This window comes from Bombus pyrosoma, linkage group LG5, assembly GCF_014825855.1.
Source record: "Bombus pyrosoma isolate SC7728 linkage group LG5, ASM1482585v1, whole genome shotgun sequence".
NCBI classification, from domain to species: domain Eukaryota; kingdom Metazoa; phylum Arthropoda; class Insecta; order Hymenoptera; family Apidae; genus Bombus; species Bombus pyrosoma.
Window position 1 is genome coordinate 6484145 of NC_057774.1, and position 20380 is coordinate 6504524.

The 20380-nt window shown below is 43.6% G+C and overlaps 1 protein-coding gene across 4 annotated transcripts in view; it reads right to left on the bottom strand.

Annotated features, from left to right (window-relative positions):
* The window catches only part of LOC122567707 (sodium/calcium exchanger 3), a 121681-nt gene that overhangs the window by 11014 nt on the left and 90287 nt on the right, over window positions 1-20380 (bottom strand). For 3 of the 4 annotated variants that reach the window (XM_043726585.1, XM_043726584.1, XM_043726582.1), the window contains 3 exons: window positions 12303-12461; window positions 4297-4468; window positions 733-1041 (listed from right to left, as the gene is read on the bottom strand). In XM_043726585.1, the coding sequence (XP_043582520.1) occupies window positions 837-1041; window positions 4297-4468; window positions 12303-12461 (536 nt within the window). In that variant the 3' untranslated portion in view covers window positions 733-836. Of the gene's footprint in view, window positions 1-732; window positions 1042-4296; window positions 4469-12302; window positions 12462-12487; window positions 13159-20380 lie in introns of those variants that run through there. The other variant, XM_043726586.1, reaches the window with a different exon arrangement.

The window sequence follows — 20380 nt, forward strand, 5'->3', positions numbered from 1 at the left end:
TTCCTCTCTTGGGCACCCGTCAACTCCTTATATTCTCTTTCCTTCCTGCAAAGTAGAATTCGTTTGGTTCCGATCTCGCGTGCACGAAGCCGAATTCCATTCCTCGCTGTTTAGTAGACCGGCGCGGCTCTGACGCTATATTTAAGCTCTTAGACCGAGACCGTGCCAAGTATGGTAAGAATGATAGAATTTCCGAGCTACGGCAGAACTAGAAATCTACCTGAACTCGTTCGCGGTGACAGTGCTAGCAGTTTGCCAATTTCTTATACTATATCACTATTTCTCGCTCATATCGTAGGACTTCGAGTTCCGATAGGCAGATTCGATCGATAGGAGTTCCGTTAATCGGGCATTAGCTACGATTTCGTTCTACTCTGATAGAGTTCTACCGCGCTGCATTGACAGTTGGAAAGAGTTCAAGGAATGCGTTCTGATTCATTGTGACGGATTAAGCTGCAATTTTACATGTACTTTTGATTGTACTGTTTGACTGGCCAAAAATCTACCGATCGTGTTCTCTCACGACATGAAATTCCAGTTATTTTTGCAACTGCGTCTAATAGCTAAATGCTCCTTGTCTTCTTATCTCCAGCAAAAAAAAAAAAAAAAGAAAAATAAGAAAAAGTACAAAAAGGAACCATTGTAACGACGTAACGTATTTGTAGCATTGTAATAACAAGGAACGATTGGTTTCGTTAATGTTCGAAGGGAATCTGTGCACGTTATACTTGCCGAGAGAACGTTTCGTTGAGCACACGTCTTGGCGGACGCGACGAGTTTAAGATACACGCGGAGCGGTTGTAGGCCGATGTTTGCGAGCGTTGAACGGGCTCCTTTTAGAAGCCCTCGATGTAGCCGTAGGCCTCGAGGATCGACATAATGAGGTAGAACACCCAGAGGAAAAAAAGGACCAGCGACGTAACGAGCTTCGGTACGAAAGGTCCGCCGAGTTCGCCGCCAATGTTCTTCGTCCGCCTCAGTAGCAGAATCAGGATTACCAGGCAAGCTTCCGTGCAGAACAACGTCACGCAGAAGGCTAAACTGTTGCAAAGATTATTATTCTTCCTTTATTAATATCTTTCGCTAATACTTTATGTATAAACCTATCTGTAATTTATTTCTATTGGGATTGTAACAGAATTGGGATTATTCGTGCGAATTCACGAAGAGGCAAACGGTTCGCTCGAGCAAAGTTCGTACAACAAGAGTTCGTGGATCTTCTTCGCGGCGATTTTTCGTAATATTTCACGAGCATTCGTAACGATATTCTACGATAGGAGTTCATTTTTAAACAAGTGGAATCAATGGGCGAGACGCCGGTTAATGGGACGCGAATTAAAATTTCGTTCCGATATACTGTAAATGTATTTTACATTTGATACGATTGTCGTTGCGTCGATCGAATTTATTTGAGCTTCACGCGAATAGAAAATAATCGATAATCGGAGAAATTAGGGAGCTTCTACTGTACGAACTGTCCCGTTATACGAGCTGTTTGTTCTCTAGCGAATAAGTGGAGTTTGAAAATATAAACGGGAACAATAGACGCGTCTCATAACAAACGCGAAGTGTATTCTCGACGTGGGTGACGTCGAATAAACCGGAAATCTCGCTGTATTTCGCTGTGGAAAATCGCTATAAAGAGTGACACATTGATAAAGAGAAATAAATCATAGTCTCTTTATGTCAAACGCGCGGTACCCGGAGTCATGTTATCAGATAATGGATGCAAAGTCGAATCGATCGATACCCGAAACGCAAAAACGATCGAGAACATTATAACGCCATCTGTGCACACACCGTGCAACTACAATCCTTTGGTGCCGTTTGTTCGCGTCGCATCTGTTGCCATTCGAATGATTTATGGCTTAACAACGGATCGATGTTGAACAATTTCGATTGAAAAAAAAAAAGTCAATTTATTCTTAGATCGATCGTTTCACCGTTCATCCGGATAACTGACCGTTGCTGCATCTAGGTACATGTTTGTTTTCACGACGCGATTCGATTCCACGCCCGTGAAATATTCCCTGCGAAACGTTGGCCTGGGCGGGTTCGAGTTTCGCGGAGAGATGAGCTCCAATAAGATTCGTGATACGTTTTACCTCGCCTTGGAAATTCATGCGAGGCAGGTTCCGCTATCGGCAGCCTAGCTCTGGCAGGCGAGAAAATTGGGCGCAGCTAGAGAAACGTAGCGTCTTACTCGGGGGAATGCATGATTACGACCATGAGTTACGGTTTGTGGTAAGATCTAGCCGCGCAGCTTGTATTCTGTAAACCACCGCTCACGCGCGACCTAGAATATCTTGTATTTTTAATAAGACTTCAATATTCGATGTAGGTAACGAACATTGCACATGCATTTTGCAAATACTACATTGGCATACTATTTTTGGACAAAGAATATCAAGATAAATTCCTATTCCTATATCTAGCCGGTGATTATTTATCTTCCTGCACTTTTGAAACACACAGAGTTACCGCCCTGAGACTTTTGAACGGGGTTATACATTTTCCCTATCGAACAGTCTGTGAGTGTTTCGTTTCTTAGACGGGATACCGTATTTTGTAATTCGAGAGAATCATAGCCCATGGGAAAAATTGATACGAAATCGTACCGCTTCGGTCATCTACGCGGTTGCTGTCGGGTTAAGAGCAATTTAGATTCGATTTTAAATCGTCAGATAAATTAACCTCTAAAACTGTGAACGTTCTTACCGAACCCTCAAACCATAAACCTGGCTCTTTCACGTCCGATGCATTTTTCAGTAGGTGATATATTCCTGCGAGAACGTTTACGTAACATCTTCGAACGCACCGAATCATAAAACTTTTGCCAAATATATTCTTCCAGGCGAGGGGAAAACAGGTCTCCTATCTACTACCTTTCGCGAGAAACTCAATCCGGTCGAAATAATTCGAGATAACGAGATATCCACCTTTGCAGTTTGAAGGTTGGAACGTAATTGACGAGAATACGATTTTATTTATTGAAAGTCCAAGTTCTGTTCAATGGCATCTACGCGCGTCGATGTGATGATTGACAATGGTTAGCGATAGAACGAGTTCCGTTACGGATTTCCAAAAAGAGATGTCGAACGGGGCCGGTATTTCGAAATGCGGAAATTTATGCCTGGACGGCTCTTTACAGAATCGGGCGTCACCCGCGTTCCGATATTTCACGTCGTCGGTAATATCCGTATCGCGTATTACGTCCTACACAATATTGCTGCCGATACGTCACGGATAACAATTTTCTAGACCAGGACGCTGTCACCGGTGTTGGTCGCGATTCAGTACATAAATCGACGATGCACCGCGGCGCTGGCCAAGTTTCTCTTCCAATCTCGGACCAAATTTCTTGAGAGCGTTTCCACCGTACGAGATCGTAAATGGCAAACGACACTCTGTTATCTGGCTTATGTCCTCGTGTTTTACCTGATATTGTTTCATTTCACGTCATCCGCTCTTATCCGGTGCCCGTAGCAGCATCGACGCGTCGCGATACAGATGACTATCTCGGACTGCAAGCCGCGTTTCCAACGTTCCACGAAACAATCTCCGAATCGAGATTCATTTTAGGGTCTGAAAGCCATTCGGCTGGTTTTTTACGACCGGACTGCAGATGCTGGTCGGAAGACATCCGCATTACGAAAACTATACCAGCTGCGACTGAAACTATTGTATTTCGTCGTTCTACGTATATCATATAGGCTTTGTGTCACCATGTAAGCACTTGTACGTGAAATCGATTAAGCTTCGACGTGTAAAGTGACGTGAACGTTTTCCACCGAGCCAATATATCGTACAGATCGAGGACAGCGGGAAAAACATAGAACGTTAGAGAATCGAACGTGCATTCGTTTGGATCGTCGTAAACGAAACGATTTCCTCGGTGCCGTTCTCCATCGAAACTGCCCAATCTCGAAAGTTCGTATTGTTTTCGCAAGTTTCGTTACGATAGATCGATCTCGTCAAACCTGTTCTCTCGTGCTTCCAGGCGAAAGTTCGGAAAGAGCATGTCGAGTTCAACGAGGCTGCTCGCAGCGAAATTTTCACGTATCGAATCGTTCGCGAATCAACGTAGCGAGACGTCGTCACCACCTTTTCGTTCCTTTATATTCGAACGCGTTACGATATTTTGAAAAAAAATACGATTAAATTCGATAAACACAGACTGTTTCAAAATCGATAATCAGCATAGGAATTTTTGTTCTTGGTCGGTGACATAGTTATTTCCTTTGAAACAACCTGTACAAATGGGATATCGAGAAACAAGAATGAATCGATACTGACTTGCCCGGTTCTACCAAAAACTTTTCACCGTGCAAGGCATGGTAAATGGCTGCGATGCTCCATGCAATGCCGATCCCCAGGAAGACGTTCACCGCGTTACTTCCGGTCACGTTGCCCACGCTCGCATCGGCGTACTTGTCCTGGCAGGCGGCCACCTTGCTCGCGAACGTGTCTGCAATAAAGTCATACGCTTAGATTTTTCTTCTCTGTGTATCGCGTTCTTCTGTTTTCTTTTTATTACTCCCTCGTTCTCCCTTTTAACCTCTTCTTCCATATAGTTTATCGATTTCCAACGATTTCCGCTTACACAGACCACGCAATACGACGCGTAGACAGTTGTTTTTACTTTGATTTGTCGCGGATATAGGAAATGGGGAGGAGGTGATGCAGAAACGTGTGTCGTATGTTGAAACGAAACTCGGCGAAACTCGTGGCGCACCGCGATTTGCGGCAAAATCTTGACACAGCAAAACTATACAAAAGCTTGACTACGGTTAGTTGCTCGTTTCGTTATAAAATCAACTTTGAACGTCGTATCGTGACCTACCTAGTGGCTCACGAAATATCTGAACAGTTTCAAAAATATTTTGCAATTACTATATGTGTTATACGAGACATTTTCAAATGTCTATAGTACCGTAATGAGATCCAAGTGTCCTGCGTATACATACATTTTCAGATTCGTCAAAATTTTCACCAATTGCGACAGTTGTATCTGGTGTCAGTATTCATGAAATTTCAAACTGCTTATAAAATATACATAAAATACTTTCGCGAACCAGCGTACATGGAATATCGATATAGCGAGCGTGTAACTCGATCAATCGTTTCATAATATGCGTGACACGGATGTTCCGTAAAAAGTTACGACCACCGAGTCGTCAAGTCGACGACTCACAGAATGGTAGCCTCGTTAGGATAGAGTTTCGTGCGCGAGACAAAGATCGAGGTTTATATAGCAATGTACGCTGTACGTGTGTCTGCCGGAGGTTAGGAAATAATCGTATTTCCGGTCTCCGGAAGTCTTTCGTGGAAGCAGAAATTTCGAACAACTTTACGCGTAACTCTTCGACCCTCCGCTTTCGGTAAACGTCGTTAAACCATCGACGAACACCGAGAAAAATTTCTCGTAAATTTCGTTCCCAGCTTTCTCAACTATCTAATAAATACCCGTGTACTTCTGCTAGCTTCCGGAAACCTAACCTGCACAATGGTTTCGAGCAAAGTCGTTCGAGTTAGCTTACTTATCGAGAGTTATGCAGAGCGTACACGTTCCCAAAAAGCGGATATCCGGAGCAAGCAACGGCGTTTAATCGGGAATATGTTTCGCCATATGCGTCGCCGCTACTTTCGTCAGTTCTTGTTATTGGCCGTTGCACGGGTTCTATCGCGACGAGAACAACACCGTGTACACGGATGCGCGAACCAGCTGACGTGAATGGCCGAAGGCGTACTTACGGATTCATATGTATATATGTATGCGTTCGGATTAAATCCTGTGCAGCCTGTGCACCGACTCATTTCAGCTACTCTTTAACCGACTATGTACATATATAGCAGGGGCTTTTCGCCTGGAAACTTTGACGCATTGGATATCGCGTATTTGGTTGGTTCCCGATGCTCAATACACGTTGCTAAGTTTGTAAAAGATAGAAACGTAAAGAATTAGCGACGATCGTAAGTTTGGTTTCAAGATGAATCTGTTAATTGGTAAGCTGAGGTTTTTCAGACTCTAGCAATTTCTACTTTCATGGGAATTTCGAAAATAAATAAAAATGATTTTCTATCTTTTGAATCCTTCCTTTCCCTGAACGTTAAATGTGGGTTAATTGGGAAAGTTAAATTCAGAAAGATCGATCGTTAAGAGTAGATACGCGCATACGTGTTTGGGTTATACATATAGGGTGAAAGCGAAAGAGGGTCCGGTTGTTTCTTCTTTAATTAAAACACCTTGCTAGGCGTACCTTCGAGAACTTTCATGCCAGCAGCACGGTTATCTCGGCTATCGCCGACTCGATTATCGCGCTAATTTGCATATATTTCGCGACTTTTAGGATCGCCATCTATTTCTACTTTGTAATTGAAAAATTCTCCGGAGAACCGCATCCTCTTCCACTCGTTCAATTTATGCGCGGAGGAAAATTAAGAAAATATACGATCGTACATGGCGCGTAGATACCGTTACAATTTTTATGATTTTCTCGGTATTTGTAAGATGCGTTTCCAGCCGTGGGAAAATTCGGAATTGTAGCGTTTTCGAATCATTTGCCGCAGGATCGTGCACGATAGCGATTTTTCCCTGTAAGACAGTCATGGATAGGAAATTAACGGGACGTTATGGCGACGACGTGTCCCTCCATTCGACGAATCTCCTATTCGCGCAGATTGCGTGCTGGCTATTCGAATCAATTACACGGCCATTCGAACATTTCTAGGAATGTGCACGATTCGATATCGAGAAAATTTGTATAATTCACGGCTCGAGGATTATTTGGGTAACTATCGGCTTTCCAAGCGACGCGTTCCGTACTTTTACGAGCTCCGGGGAAACTTCCTCGCTTGGTAAAATCTCATCAATATTTATGCCCTGGTTACATGCCTCGTCCGAGTCAAGCTTCCTCGCATCCTCGCCACAATCTCCGTAGATCGGAATTCTTCCTTATTGTCCTTTCCTCTCGAGAAAGATATCGGAGCTTCTGCTCGTGGAACATCCTAGCAATGGTGTTACGTCGCTGAACCGACGTCCATCGATAAGTTTCCAACACCGTTATGACCAAACTGGCGTTCGTTGCTTGGAACGCCGAGCTTTCCCCTCGCTTTCGTGAATAAGGATCCGAAGGAATGTTATTCGAAGATGCTGTAAGGAAACTTTCGAGGATCGATGTTGGTTCTAGCGGAGACTTGAAATCGTACTTGATGTATCTTGTTTCTTTTCATCCTCCAGTCGCCTATTGTTACATCCGTCCATTGTATCGCTTATTGTAGGACGCATCTTCGCGAAGAATTGACGAGAAGAATACGTATCTACCGGTTCCTACGTTTAACGCTACAACTATCAGGTCAAGAGATAAACAACTCGGTGTCGTGAGAAAAATTTTGTACGTTAAAAATGCTGCATTCTTGGAGATTCGAACGATATCCCTTTTTTTGTAAAATATGCTAACACAAGGTTTCTGCTTCTCTTACGTTCTCTACTTCTTCGTACGCTTTCCATATGATTTCCGTCGTACGAGCTTTGTCATCTTGTATTACGTTGTCCCAAAAGATTCTTTCGTTTCGCGAGGAAATAACGCGCTACATTTTTCCTTTTATATTACGTTCTGTTATTTATATCTTGTTCTATTACCACAAAATGGATCATACATAATTCACTGAAATGCTATTAAAAAAAGTGTCTTTCTTTGGCAAACGTGTTTTTTACAACAGTGCGCTTTCATACAAATGTGAAACCAAGTCTGTGAAATGTCGCGGTGTTTATCTCAACAGAACAGAATGGATCGTACGTAATTCGACAAAATAATATAAAAGAAAAATCGTCGTGCGTCTATTATTTCCTCATGAAACGAAAGAAACTTTTCGGACAACCTAATATAAAATGAAAAATGTCGCGCAACTATTGTTTTTCTCTCTACAAAACGAAAGAAAGTTTTAGGACAAGTTAATATTATTTAGTTTAAGAGCATCTACGTTTTAAATTGAATCGTAAAGAAGGACAAAAGCTATTGCAGAATGACCATAGATAAGGAGTAGAAGCTACAGAATAATTGCACGGGAAGATCGGGCAGAACAGTACGCGTTGTCTATCGATCTGCTCCTCGAGCGCTCTTCAAACAACGTCGCCTTAAAAATCTCGCAGATTGGACCGTCGAAGACGTAAAAATACGCGCTTAATTTGCCAATGAACGGGATAGCCAGGCTATAGAGACGTCTTGATAACTCGGCTGGCAAGGATGTCTGATAATGGAAATGCGAGAAGCTTGTTCCTTCTCCTTGTTCGATCGAGGACGTGCAACCAGGACCGACGATTGATCGAAGCTAGCGAATCGTTACGTTCGTTTCCGCGTTGCCTCTGTATAAAATTCGATAGCCTCGATTTGCTTGCTTTGCTTCGATTCAGTAGCTGGTAGGTGATGGTAGTAGGCGATCAAGAGCGACTATAAATTCGAAGCTAAATAGAAGTTGTCGAAATGCAACGGTCGAATTATGGATATTAGGAGTCTTTAATAAACGTTATTACGTTCGGCATTGGCAAATTATTCTCCAACGAATGAAATATGTACAGTTAACGTCGGTGTTTAAATAATGTGAAAGCCGGAGCTGGAATCCTCGATTTAACGAAATCGTTGTTATTACGTGATGCAATTACAACGAATATTTACGCACACTGCCTGTGCACACTGCGTTTGTCCATTCCGGTATTCCCCGGAACGTAGCATCGAAACGAAGCTTGTTACACGGTGTAATGTAGTCGTTGAATCTTTTCTTCCGGACGAAATGTCTTTCTGAAGACATAGCATCGTTCGAGGAACGAACAATTTTCACACGATAACGTGAAAAGGTTCATCCAATCTATCGGGTGAGAGGCATCGGGGACAGCGAGGGAGTGGCGCGACCTCGAGCTACGAGCATTGTTCGAGCTCACAAAGGCTAGATGCGATAAATTATCAGCGAGCACGGGTCTGCCGCATATCACCTCATATAGTAACCCCGTAAAATCCAGTCTGAATACGGGACAGGCCAGCAAAGGCGGAGCCGCGCAGGCTGTCACGATTGTTTGATAAATTCCCGTTACCAGTAATAATCATTTACCGATTTGCGATCTGCAATCTGCGTTAATCACGTCCTTTCGCCTCCGATCGACTAATTGAATCTTTCTGAAAAATTTATTTTCATTACTCCAGATGAGAAGCGAGAAGAAACATAGTTATGGTCTGCGATGATAAACGATGTTCCACGTAGGGCCAGTGATATTTCGCGCCGGATTCCGTATTTTTCGCGATTTAGAGCTCTGTAAACTCTGGTTAATCGTAGCAGTAGCGCACGTAGCATCAACGAACAGGCGAATGGAGATTAAAAGAAATAACGAAGCCCGGTGGTCTAAGGGCGAATTTCACGGGTTCATCGACGAGAATAAACGTCTCCGGTGTCGACCTCGGTATGTTTTCCACGTTAAGGTCGGCTACCCCACGGAAATGAATAAAATTGTGCTGGTAACGCATTGTCGCGTGAAAACCATGGCCAGCGGTGTGCAAACGCGTTTATCACCGGTCTGTGTGCGTTGGGGTATGCATGTCAACAAGCATCCATCCCTGTTACACGCGTATGATTATCGGAATAAATCAGTCCCCTGTGCTTTTATTCAGCTACAGTGTACGTCCATTTGCATTTCCGTGGTCCACCGTTGGCTCGGTCGTCGCAATTATGCTCGTCTGCTGTTCGTAACGTCGCGTACAGTTTCGTTGCGTTTCGTTGAACGACGCGGAAAAAGAGGCTTACGGTAGGAGATGCGACACACGTTCGCGAGGAAAAGTAAATTTAGGCCAGAGTTCTCTTCAAAGGTACGGTGGCGTTTTAAACACGTTTAGCTTCTCGGCGAGGTATACAATTTTCCGACGATGCTTTAAAAATATCGCGAGCCATTCATATCGGAAAATACGAGCGTCGTTGTAATTTTCAGATGTTGCGCAATTAGAGGCGAACCGGGCGTTAGATTCAATGGCCGAACGCGAGGATTCCAGCTTAACGCCTTTTATCATCGGACAATACGAACGGACAACACGACATATTATACTCTGCGCACGTTATTTTCTTTTATCAATTTGGAACGGGCCATTGTTAGCGATAATCGCCTGGGACGATTGCCATTAGCATACGAGGCAACGATATATCACGCGACGCGGTTTATTTTATCCGAGCTTCGCGTTCGTTTCAAAACACACGATATTCATCGATCTCTGTTCTCTTATCGGTCGCATACGATGGTGTTGGAGCGACGTTCGTGCATTCACGACGAGGAAAATTTACGGTTGCGTCAAGACGATGTGCTTGACACACGTCTGCGTTCAGAAATATAGACGCGTCGTACACGCGGCTTCGGCGCGCTTGTTAAAAAGCATCTCCTCTCTTGCGAAAGAAATTTCCGGACGGGCTTTCCGACGAACAAACGAGCCTTGAAAAGGCAAAAAATTTCGAAAGAAACGGCAGTCGTTTGAAAAGCGGTGAAAGAGACCTGCTTATCGCGGCTTTTCTCCGTTACGGGCACAATAAGCTGATACTTGATTTTATTCAAAAGGGACCGCGCAGCACTGAAAAAGGCTGTCTTGACCGCGCCGTTACAAATTTCGCAGGGCTTCTCTTCCACCGCGCTGTCGACGAATAAACGCGTTCAAGCAAGCCCGTCTCTCAATGGCCTCCTTCCTTTGAATAGCGGAAATTCATTCGGATAAACGGCCCACGAAATTAACTTTACCATCTTTAATTAAAAAATTCACGAGCCATTTACTTTTCTTGTTTCGATTCTTCAGCCTCGTTTTTCTTATTTCCACGTTGATAATCTCGCTCTTTCTATCTCGACGCGGGTAAGCCTCCTTTTTCTCTTATCTCAATTTCAAGCCTTGTCTTTCTTTTATCCACGTCACGACGTTCCTAACTATTTCTCCTCTGTAGTTTCTATATGTTATGAAAGAAGCTCGTATATTCGAGTCGTGTGTCGTTCGAGAACGAACTTCGTTGCCAATTATCGTCGAACCTAGAACAAAAGATTCACCGACGGTTGTTTAAACGTATTATTTTATCGTACGACGTTTCGACAGTTGCGAGATTACGCCATTTAAATTTCAAAGACACTCCATTGTATTCGTAGACTAATGGCTCGAACTCGTGAAAATTGTATCGAACACAGGCCGTTTCTCTTTCCCGTTTAGTTTCCAGATCTCGAAAGTCCCCTCGAGTAACGTAGCCGAACAATTCCCCTCGTGACTTTCTTCCACTAGGAGTCCGACCATCGTTCCACTGGAATCGCGAAAGGAGACCGTATTTCGTCCACGCCAGACGAAACGTCCCGCAAAGTGACACCATCTCTTGCAAGATTTATCGCGGGGTTCGAATGGATCCAGTCGACGTCGTTCCCCGGCTTTCATCTCGACATCGGTCCGTCCAGAATTCCGGACAAAAAGCAACCGGACAAAGAGGGCTCTGAGCTCCAGTAAAGTACTTCCTCCAATCCATAGTGATAAATGTGTCGTGCAAATCGCCTGTTTCAAGGCGTTGCCATTAATTTACCCCACGTGGGCGAGCCGGGTCGTTTGTATCCACTCCTAAGCTTTTTATCGTTCTTTCATAGGCTTTTTCAGGAGCCCTTAAAAAATTCTGAAATGGTTATCGAAGTCTCTACCGCGTTCTACGATCAGTTTTTCAGCCGCGCGTTTAAAAGTGTTTGCCCGTGGAAAATAGAGATTCCCTTTCAGGACATTCAACAGTGAAACTTCCTCTCGGAGTATAAGCGACTAAAGTTACCCGAGTAGGTAAAATTATCTCGAAACAAGATTAGAGAAAAACTTCATCAACGAATCGAGCAATTCTTCGTGCAGATGTTAAGAGGAAGTCAAAAGCTTTCTTTGTTCCCTCCAACATCGCACATTTCCAAAGTTATTCTGCATAACGCTTGTAAATTCTATCCTTCGAGATCTTTTTCACCGAGTTACCAAGGACGAAGGATCGTTAGCGGCAGAGGTAATCTCTTAATTGTCCTCGCGTTTCTGTATTCAGCATCGGGGGTGTCCTTGAAGTGGCGCATACTTTTCACGCGTAAAACAGCCAGCCCGCAATTACCGCTAATTGCGTCCCATTCTCTCTCTCTCTTTTTCTTGCTCGTCATTGAAAAAGAACTTATAGCTAGTCAGGAGTTCGTCACGTAGAAAATTCGTTGAAAATTGTCGTGGACTGTGAGCGTGATATCCTTGTTCCGTGGTGTTTTTCCACGGAAATGGCGGTCGCGCTCGACTTACCGGGAATGCTGGTACCAAGAGCGACGAAAACCACCGCGGTAACCGAGTCCTTGATTCCCAGGGTGCAGCCGAAGTAGGATGCGACGTCTCCGATTACCGCCGTCACCACACCGATTCCGAATATGCTGATGACAAAGCACAGGTAACCACCGGCGATATCTGAAAACCGATACAGTCCAGTTTCAGTAAATTGCATACCTGCTGCACGTGGAAACCTATCGAATTGTCGGGACAATTATTTTCGCGAGGATTACAAATGCGTGTCGCGTACGTCGGAAAGATTATAGCGAGGCAAGAAAATTCGTACTGTTCGAAGAGAACGACATTTCGTTATTATTTGATACGCCAGAGCTTCGTTTATGTATGCGAATTTGTTACTTCAGTTAGTTAACAGTTAATTGGTATTCATATGGAAGCGATTCTACATGCAAAAATAAGAAAAATTGCTTCTTCTTATTCTTGTTATCTTATCTCCGGAATATCGATTATTACCTTCCTTCATTCGGCATTTAAATCGAATGGTTTCATAAATAATTCACGAAGAATTATTTTATTAAACAACAAGCAAGAATCTTGACGTAGTCCATGTTTAATAATACAGACGCGAGCAGAAACACAAGTTTCGTAACTCGAAATTTCCAGTTAACACACGGGCAGCTGATGGCTTTTCAAACTTTTCTATTTCGAAAAATATTGTACTTTTCTTTACGACTTATCTTTGCACGTAGAATCATCGCTTGATTGGTACCATGACTTCGAAGACAGTCTGTACGTATAATAGGAGTTCGTTGATTCTCCCAATTATCTGTGATTTGCGTCCAGATAAATAGATTTCGATTAATCTCATGGCCAGGATCTGGAAATATGGTAAATCAGTTTTATCTAACGATTTCTGATAATTTACATAATCGAACATTGAGTCACTTTCGCGTGTAAAAGGAAGAAAATATGGTTTGCCTTACGTTTACAGAAAGACTTAATAGCCTGTATTGCCGAAAAGAAAGTAAAAACCTGAAGCAGCAAATAATTAAAGAAACGTGTAAATAGAGAAATAAATATGAATGTTATGTACCGGTAGTTAACGCGCTGACGGCGCTAGTACCGCGACACCTTAAACGTAAAATATACGTGAAAAATTCTCCCAAGCTGAAATTACTACGGTTATTTGTATTCGCCTGTTGGAACAATCTTTGTTGCACGGAATATACATCATAGTTTCGTAATTAAGTCAGATTAGCCGAGAAAGACGTCGCACGTTCTTGTTACTGATATTAACGAGGGAGAAGCAACGGAGTCGTTTGAATTAAATAACGCGCCGACGTTTGTTTGCACGAAGCGTTGGCACACAGGCACGATTAAAGCGTTAATTAAGCTCGTCGGACGGTGGTGTATATTTTTCTCTTCAGAGTCCTTTCCATTTTGATTAAACGTTCGTATCACAAGGCGCATAAGCCGGTCACACGATTAATTTCTTTTCGCGATTCATCTTCCTTTCTAACGTCTCGGCTCTATGACATCCAAGATTCGTATTACATATTCGTCGTTTAATATTGAATTAGATACAAAATTAGATCGTTCGAGGGAATCGACGTTCGAAACAAGATTCGCAAACGCGTGCAATGCACGTCGTGTTTACCGGAGAACGGTAGCAAGCGATCTTCGACACGATGCGACACCGATGTGTCTTAACTTTGATCAGCGTACTGGAAACCGTGGCTGTGTTTGCTAATCAGCATAAGCCCTTCAAGTTCATGCTAAGTAAACGCGAGGGGATTAAGGATACCCAGTTATCTCAACGCCTGAGAATGATGTTCAGCTACTCGTATCTTGCCTGGAGAATAGATCGCTCGACGATGCTTAATTGGTGAAGTTTCGCAACGATGCTGCTCCGTATTATTTGTCTCCGTATTAGCTGTATGAAAAACGTAGATATTTATCGATCCCAATGGTGGCGTTTTTATTAATTTTTCACGACACATCTAGCATTCTTCGTCTGGCCGTGAAACCAGTTTATCCTGCATCGAGCGAAGGATTTGGAACACGAGGTCGGACCGAGCTTCAATCATGTGGTCGAAGAGTTTCGCGAAGTTTCACGTACGGCTAGCCGCACTTTCATCGAGGCGATGGATCACTTGGATTTCCATTTGCTCGTCGTGGCGAATTATTTGTTCCCGACATTCCTGCCGGAGAATTGTAGCCTTGACGGTTCGCCGATCGATATAGATGAATTCCGCGAGGCAAATGGAATCGTCGTGTTACCAGCGCAATTTCCATTCCACACGTTCGTTTGTATTCGCGTACCCGTTCTTTCTCCTCCGTGTTCTTTTTCCTTTTTCCTGCCAAGGGGATTAATTCGTCGAACGACAACGCGGGGCTGTTTACGTTCGATTAATGCGTATCGGCTTTTTTCCACATACTTTCTCAACAACTCGAGCCGTCTCGTGATTCTCATTGCCAGCGTCAAAGGAATTCCTCGAATTCGCTAGCTCCTGCTCTGTTTTTCCGAACGATGAAGTTGCGATAAAGGAAATTAGAACAGTTGGTTAATGAGTTGCTCGAGAGAGTGCCTTTGAATTAAGCAAAGCCGACGAACAGAGCTACAAGGAAACTGTTGAACAGCAAGAGACGAGAGTCTCTGGCGTTTCGGTAAATTCCAAACTGTCCCGACGACAAGCGGAGGCTTAACTCTTGAACTTTAATAGAAGCGAGTTGCACGGCCGACGCGCACGCGCTAACGTTGCACCAGATGCACACTCGTAGACGCGCAAGTTTCCCGAGTCCTATTAGACCGAACAATGAGCTTTTTGTGTAAGCTTGTCATCGATGTCAAACGTCCTGATCGTTAGAGAGTGGTTTATCGTGGCGAGGATCGCTTACCAGGCGACGCGGGATTAGGATTGAGATCGAGCGACTCGTGTAACCGTCAGGATTACGACAGCAATCCTTCCGCTGTAAATGCGTCTCGGCACGTCGAAGACGTCTTCACCTTAATCCTTCTCATAGCGGAACCTTGGTCTCCTTGGTTCACCGAAATCGTACGATTTCAGCTAGTTTCGTTCGTAACAGGGGAACAGGGAAAATTTCGCATTATCATCATCGAACGACGATCACCAAACCTGACCGTTTACTTTATTGTTTACTTGAAAAGTCAAAGAGTCGCAGATAATCGGGGGCATTTTACTAAAAAGCTTTCCAGAATTCCGCAATCTCTTTGAATCTGCAAAAACTCTGTAGGATTTGGAAATTTTGCTAGGAGGATAAGCGCGTCTTTAGATCGAAAGGAGCTTTCTCTGAGATTCGCAAGATCTTTATAGAACCGGAATATTTCACAAGAATCTACAGACGATTCGCTAGAGTTTGACAATTTTACTAGAGCTGTCCTACGTCGGACGGCCGTTTTATGGGAATTCGTGAAATCCTTTCTAAAACTAGGATTCTTTTTTATTAGGATTAGGCAAACAGAAATCTACCGGAATTGGAAATCTCACTGGAAGGATAATTCTAGATCGTAAAAACTTTTCATTGCAGTTGGAATTTTTCGCTGGAATCTACAGAGATTCTTTAGGGTCCACAAATTTTGCTAGAGGTATGAGATCGCAAGATTGGAATCTATAGAAATTCCATAGAGAGCAGAAATTTAACTAGAACGTGTAAGAATATTCTACATCATGGAAATTCTCGTTACAAACCGTGAAAATTCCCCAGACAATGGAAAACAAGAGGAATTATGGTACAAGTTAATACGTGTTCGAGAAGATCGAGGATCGCGTTCACGCGTTTGATTACTTTTGGGAGATCGTTGAACGGAGCAGTCCGAGACGGATGGAATTGCCGGAGATCCGTGGAATTTTATTTCGCTCGACGAAAGTCTGGCTTCTCTCATCGTCTACGTTTCTAAAGTTCGTAAACAGGGTCGGTTAACCGCCACTGTTCTGGAATTTGTATCTGACGTCTGATCCTCTCGTAGATCCTCGAAATCCACCGACCCACGAAGGAACTTTCCTGCAGGATTTCCAAAGTTCGTAACGACTGTAGTTCGCTCAACCACGTGCGAATGCCTGCAGCACCGAAACTGTTCGAACAGGCCACGTACTCAACGAAGCAATTAATTTTCTTCTTTTTTTTTTTGAGCAATAGCCATAGACGACGGTGATCGATTCCGTCGACGCGAGTTACGTGCTTTTATCTCAGCATCCAGCAGCATTTAATCTATCGACCCGGGTTCTACTTTAGTCAGAAACTTGTGTAATCGCAAAATTAATAATTAAATAAGAGCGAAACGATTTTCATTCTTGCGAGTATACGCGTAATTGTCGATAGAAACGAAACGTCGTATTAAGAAATAGAAGAGCCACAAGTAAAGAAATTATTACGTGCAAGAGGTGGAAGATTCGATCGACGAATTAACTCGTCTTCCGGTTAATAGGTTGACTGGCGACAAATTGCTCGATATCGATAACAAAACTCAAACGATTTTGAGAACACACTGAGACGACACACGCTATTTTATTCGCCCATACCCGAATATGGTTAACGCTTCGACGGCTCTCACGCGTCACCGTTTTCCCAATAGACCCGCTTCCTACCGTTATTGGCTTGTACTTCCACCCTTACAACCCTCTTTCTGTCACGCTTCTGAAAACTACCTGAGGAAATAATGGTACTACGGATATGATGATAGATGAGAGCACATGTCGCGTCATGTAGCCAGAATGGTTCCTTGAATTCAATTTCGAAATGTTTCTGTTGAGACACTCTTATCGTCGGACCAAAGTCACGAAGATAAAATCCTGCTGGAAGAAATTTCCAGTAGTCAGTTTCCATCATGATCGGCACACGGAGCGGTTTCAGCAACGTGGTTTGCCAATAAATCAAGCCGCAGGTTGACCATCGACGCAGCCAATACTCGGGGAGACCAAGGATCGATATAGCCACGAGTCGACCTGAGAACGGCGTAAATGAGATCAACTAACACGCGTGGTGGATCATCGATAACATAAATCATCTTACCGCGTACAGGACTTTTCCCGATCGATCGACCGGAGGGGCGCTGATTCCATCGCGGCAACATCGATCGTCTCTCGATTTAAAATTCATGGCACGTGGTTGTTGTTTGCGGTCGCTTGACGTTAATATCCATTTAATATCCTCCGCGACAGAAACGACAATATTGCTGCAAGCTAACTGCACGTAATGACGTACAAATATATTTTACGAGTTAACATCGTCGAATATTGGATCTACGATGTGTCTATCAAAATTAGCGTCCAACTTTATAAATTGAGCCTTGATAAACCGAGACAGATACATAGACGAAACGTGTTACATTACTTAACAAGTATTTTACATCCGATTAACCATACTTCGATAACAAATAGCAAGTCTGAAAATAAAAAGGCCACGGTACGCGACAAACGGTTCTATCGATTGAAATGATCCGTTTCGATTTCATAGAAGTACTCGTCGTAGAGATGAAAACTTATCATGAACGTGACGCGGCTGAAAGAAGTTCGATGGATTATCTCGTTCGTATTGCAATAATCACTTCTCACGCTGTAATAAAACTCACGGTAACTCGATTTAGCTTAATTGCCAATAAACCTACCTTCGTGTCAGATAATCGATCGTGAAACGTGGTTTCGAAAGGTGAAACGTGCATCATCGTAGGTGTTAATTCGGCAGGGCCATTTCATCGGCCGGTTCACGCCTATCTTCCGATTAAAATTATTCGTTGGCGAGGACTCAGCCGACCTTGTACAACGTACATCGACGGCCAATTTACCTAACTCTCTGTTGCGTGTAGGCGACGAGCGAGTCACCCCTTTGGTCATCCCATGAATTACACCATATTATCCGTAGTAAATTCACCGAAGCGCAATGCGGCTCCTGCGTTCCCGCAGTTCCGCTTTGTGACGCCAGAGCCGCAATTTACCCGCCGTGCTAACGGAACGCCAACGATCGAAACGCGATAGTCGATCTTTTCTCGCGATCGATCGGAAATTGAACGGCTCGCACGGATTTTTCTCTGCGGCTGTATTGGATGTGGAGATCGACGTTCGAGATTATCGAGAGGTTCGCTCGACGGATGCCGCTTCGCAATGTATTTGCACGAGAATCTGGTTTTAAAATAAAACGATCTCTTTCATTTTGCGTACGTGGGAAGGCTATATATGAGAAAGATACGATAAGATACGTGTTACGTCCGGTGACTCTTTACGTTCGAAGCGGCCACCAGCTGTGCACATAGAATTAAGCGGATCGCAATAATCCTATGGAACTGCCATAAGACGAGGTTTTTTTATTTACCGTTAAGGGCACCAAGTGGCATAAAACATCTTCGAGTCAAGAAGTTCCTTATGGTTATTGTTCCATCAGGTAAAAATAGGGGAAACGTGGGTTTTCTCATGTTTCCCAAGATTCCACCCACAAGCGACCAGTGGTGGGTCGATACCCCCCAACAAGAGTTTTTTCTTTGCAATAGCATCGTCACCGGACTTCACTGGATCTACGACTATAGAACAGTCAACATCTCATTACGAAGTTTTCACTATTTAACCATTCACCTACTTAACTTATAGCTTACGCACTAGCGTAACTATCTTCTTTACAAGGTTGTTGGGAATATATACTATCTTTGAACTGTTGATCAACTGTCCTGTTACTAATTAAATCACCTCTACTAGCCTAATCGAAATAGGAGATTGATCTGTTCGTGGCGTTGATTGTCTAATCGTAACGGGAATTTACGACTCCCGTTGACGCGCTTCCTCGCGATCGCGTCTCTCCGCGACTAGTCGAATAAACAATATGCATTTTTCTTTTTTTACAGACGAGCAGCTTGAAACCTTGAAATTTGGTTGATTAATCGCGCGTTATCAAGATTGTCCTTTTGTTTGATTCTCCAAGCAAACGCGCGCTTCCTCGTTCTTTTCGTAACTTTAAACATGTTACTCATCGTTGTGAAATATTCCCAAAAATGTTATCGCTGAAAGTTTTCAAGCAACAAATTTTCATCACCACGAAAACACAGCTGATTCGATGAAAGTCTCGCGTATACTTGACGAAAACTCGGACCTCTTATTTCTGTTCCATCCAATTTATCCACCCAGTTATGGCATTTCCCACCTCATTTGAAAATTTCGTACCGCGGCGTAGTAGAAAGGAAATTCCGGTTAAAGACGAAACCACTTGGATTTTTCTCTTTGTGGGTATGTCGAACTTGGAACGATTCGTGGGACGTGTTTATGGTTCGCTCGGTTTGTAGAATCGAATCACTGGTATGCTTAGCAGCTGCAGTCTCGTTAGTTTTGTTCGCCGAACGTGACCCGATTACATCGTATAGATTATACTGAGCACACGTGGCACAAATTCCAATGCACTGTGGAAACACGATCCAACCGTGATACTCTCCGGTCCAGCTCTCTGCATTTCGACTGAACTATTCCTCGTTTCTTTATTCCTCGTTCTTCTCTTTCCTCCATTACTCTTCACGTTCGGCCGTTCCATTCTTCCGATTGTTGGAGGTTGACCGGAACTTGACGAAATGGAAGCTTCAAAATGGTTGGAAGATTTCTTCGCGCTTTGTGTCAAGGTTGCTCGTAGACTCTGGACTTAAATTAGAAGCCAGCAATGAAAGAATTTCGATCGTCTCGTTCTCCGGAAAATTCTTCGTCGTATTCGGACATCAGCTGTAAACGAGTATCTCGAGGAAACGAAGAGACACGATGAATCCATAGTGGAAGGATTTTTTCGTGGTGTCTTGAAGATTTGGTAGATGCTGAGTTTGTACCAAGCCACGGCGTGTAGTCTTTCAACGTGTAGCTTCTCACGGTTTGGTAAAATTGTTTCGCAGATTTGATCCGGGCTGTATGTTTCCCCGCGGCGCAGCAAACAGCGACCAAGTGTCTGGCAAACACGCGGCGAGCACGATTTGCTCAAGTCGGCAAATATGAGTCGTTAGGTTTAATGAGATCGACTCCGCAGTTCGAGGTTGAAAGATGCGCGCGTTACGCGGGTCTATCGCGTGGTAGAACAACGCGCAGAATCACGTTCATCGAAACGAATGTGCTCGTTGTCTT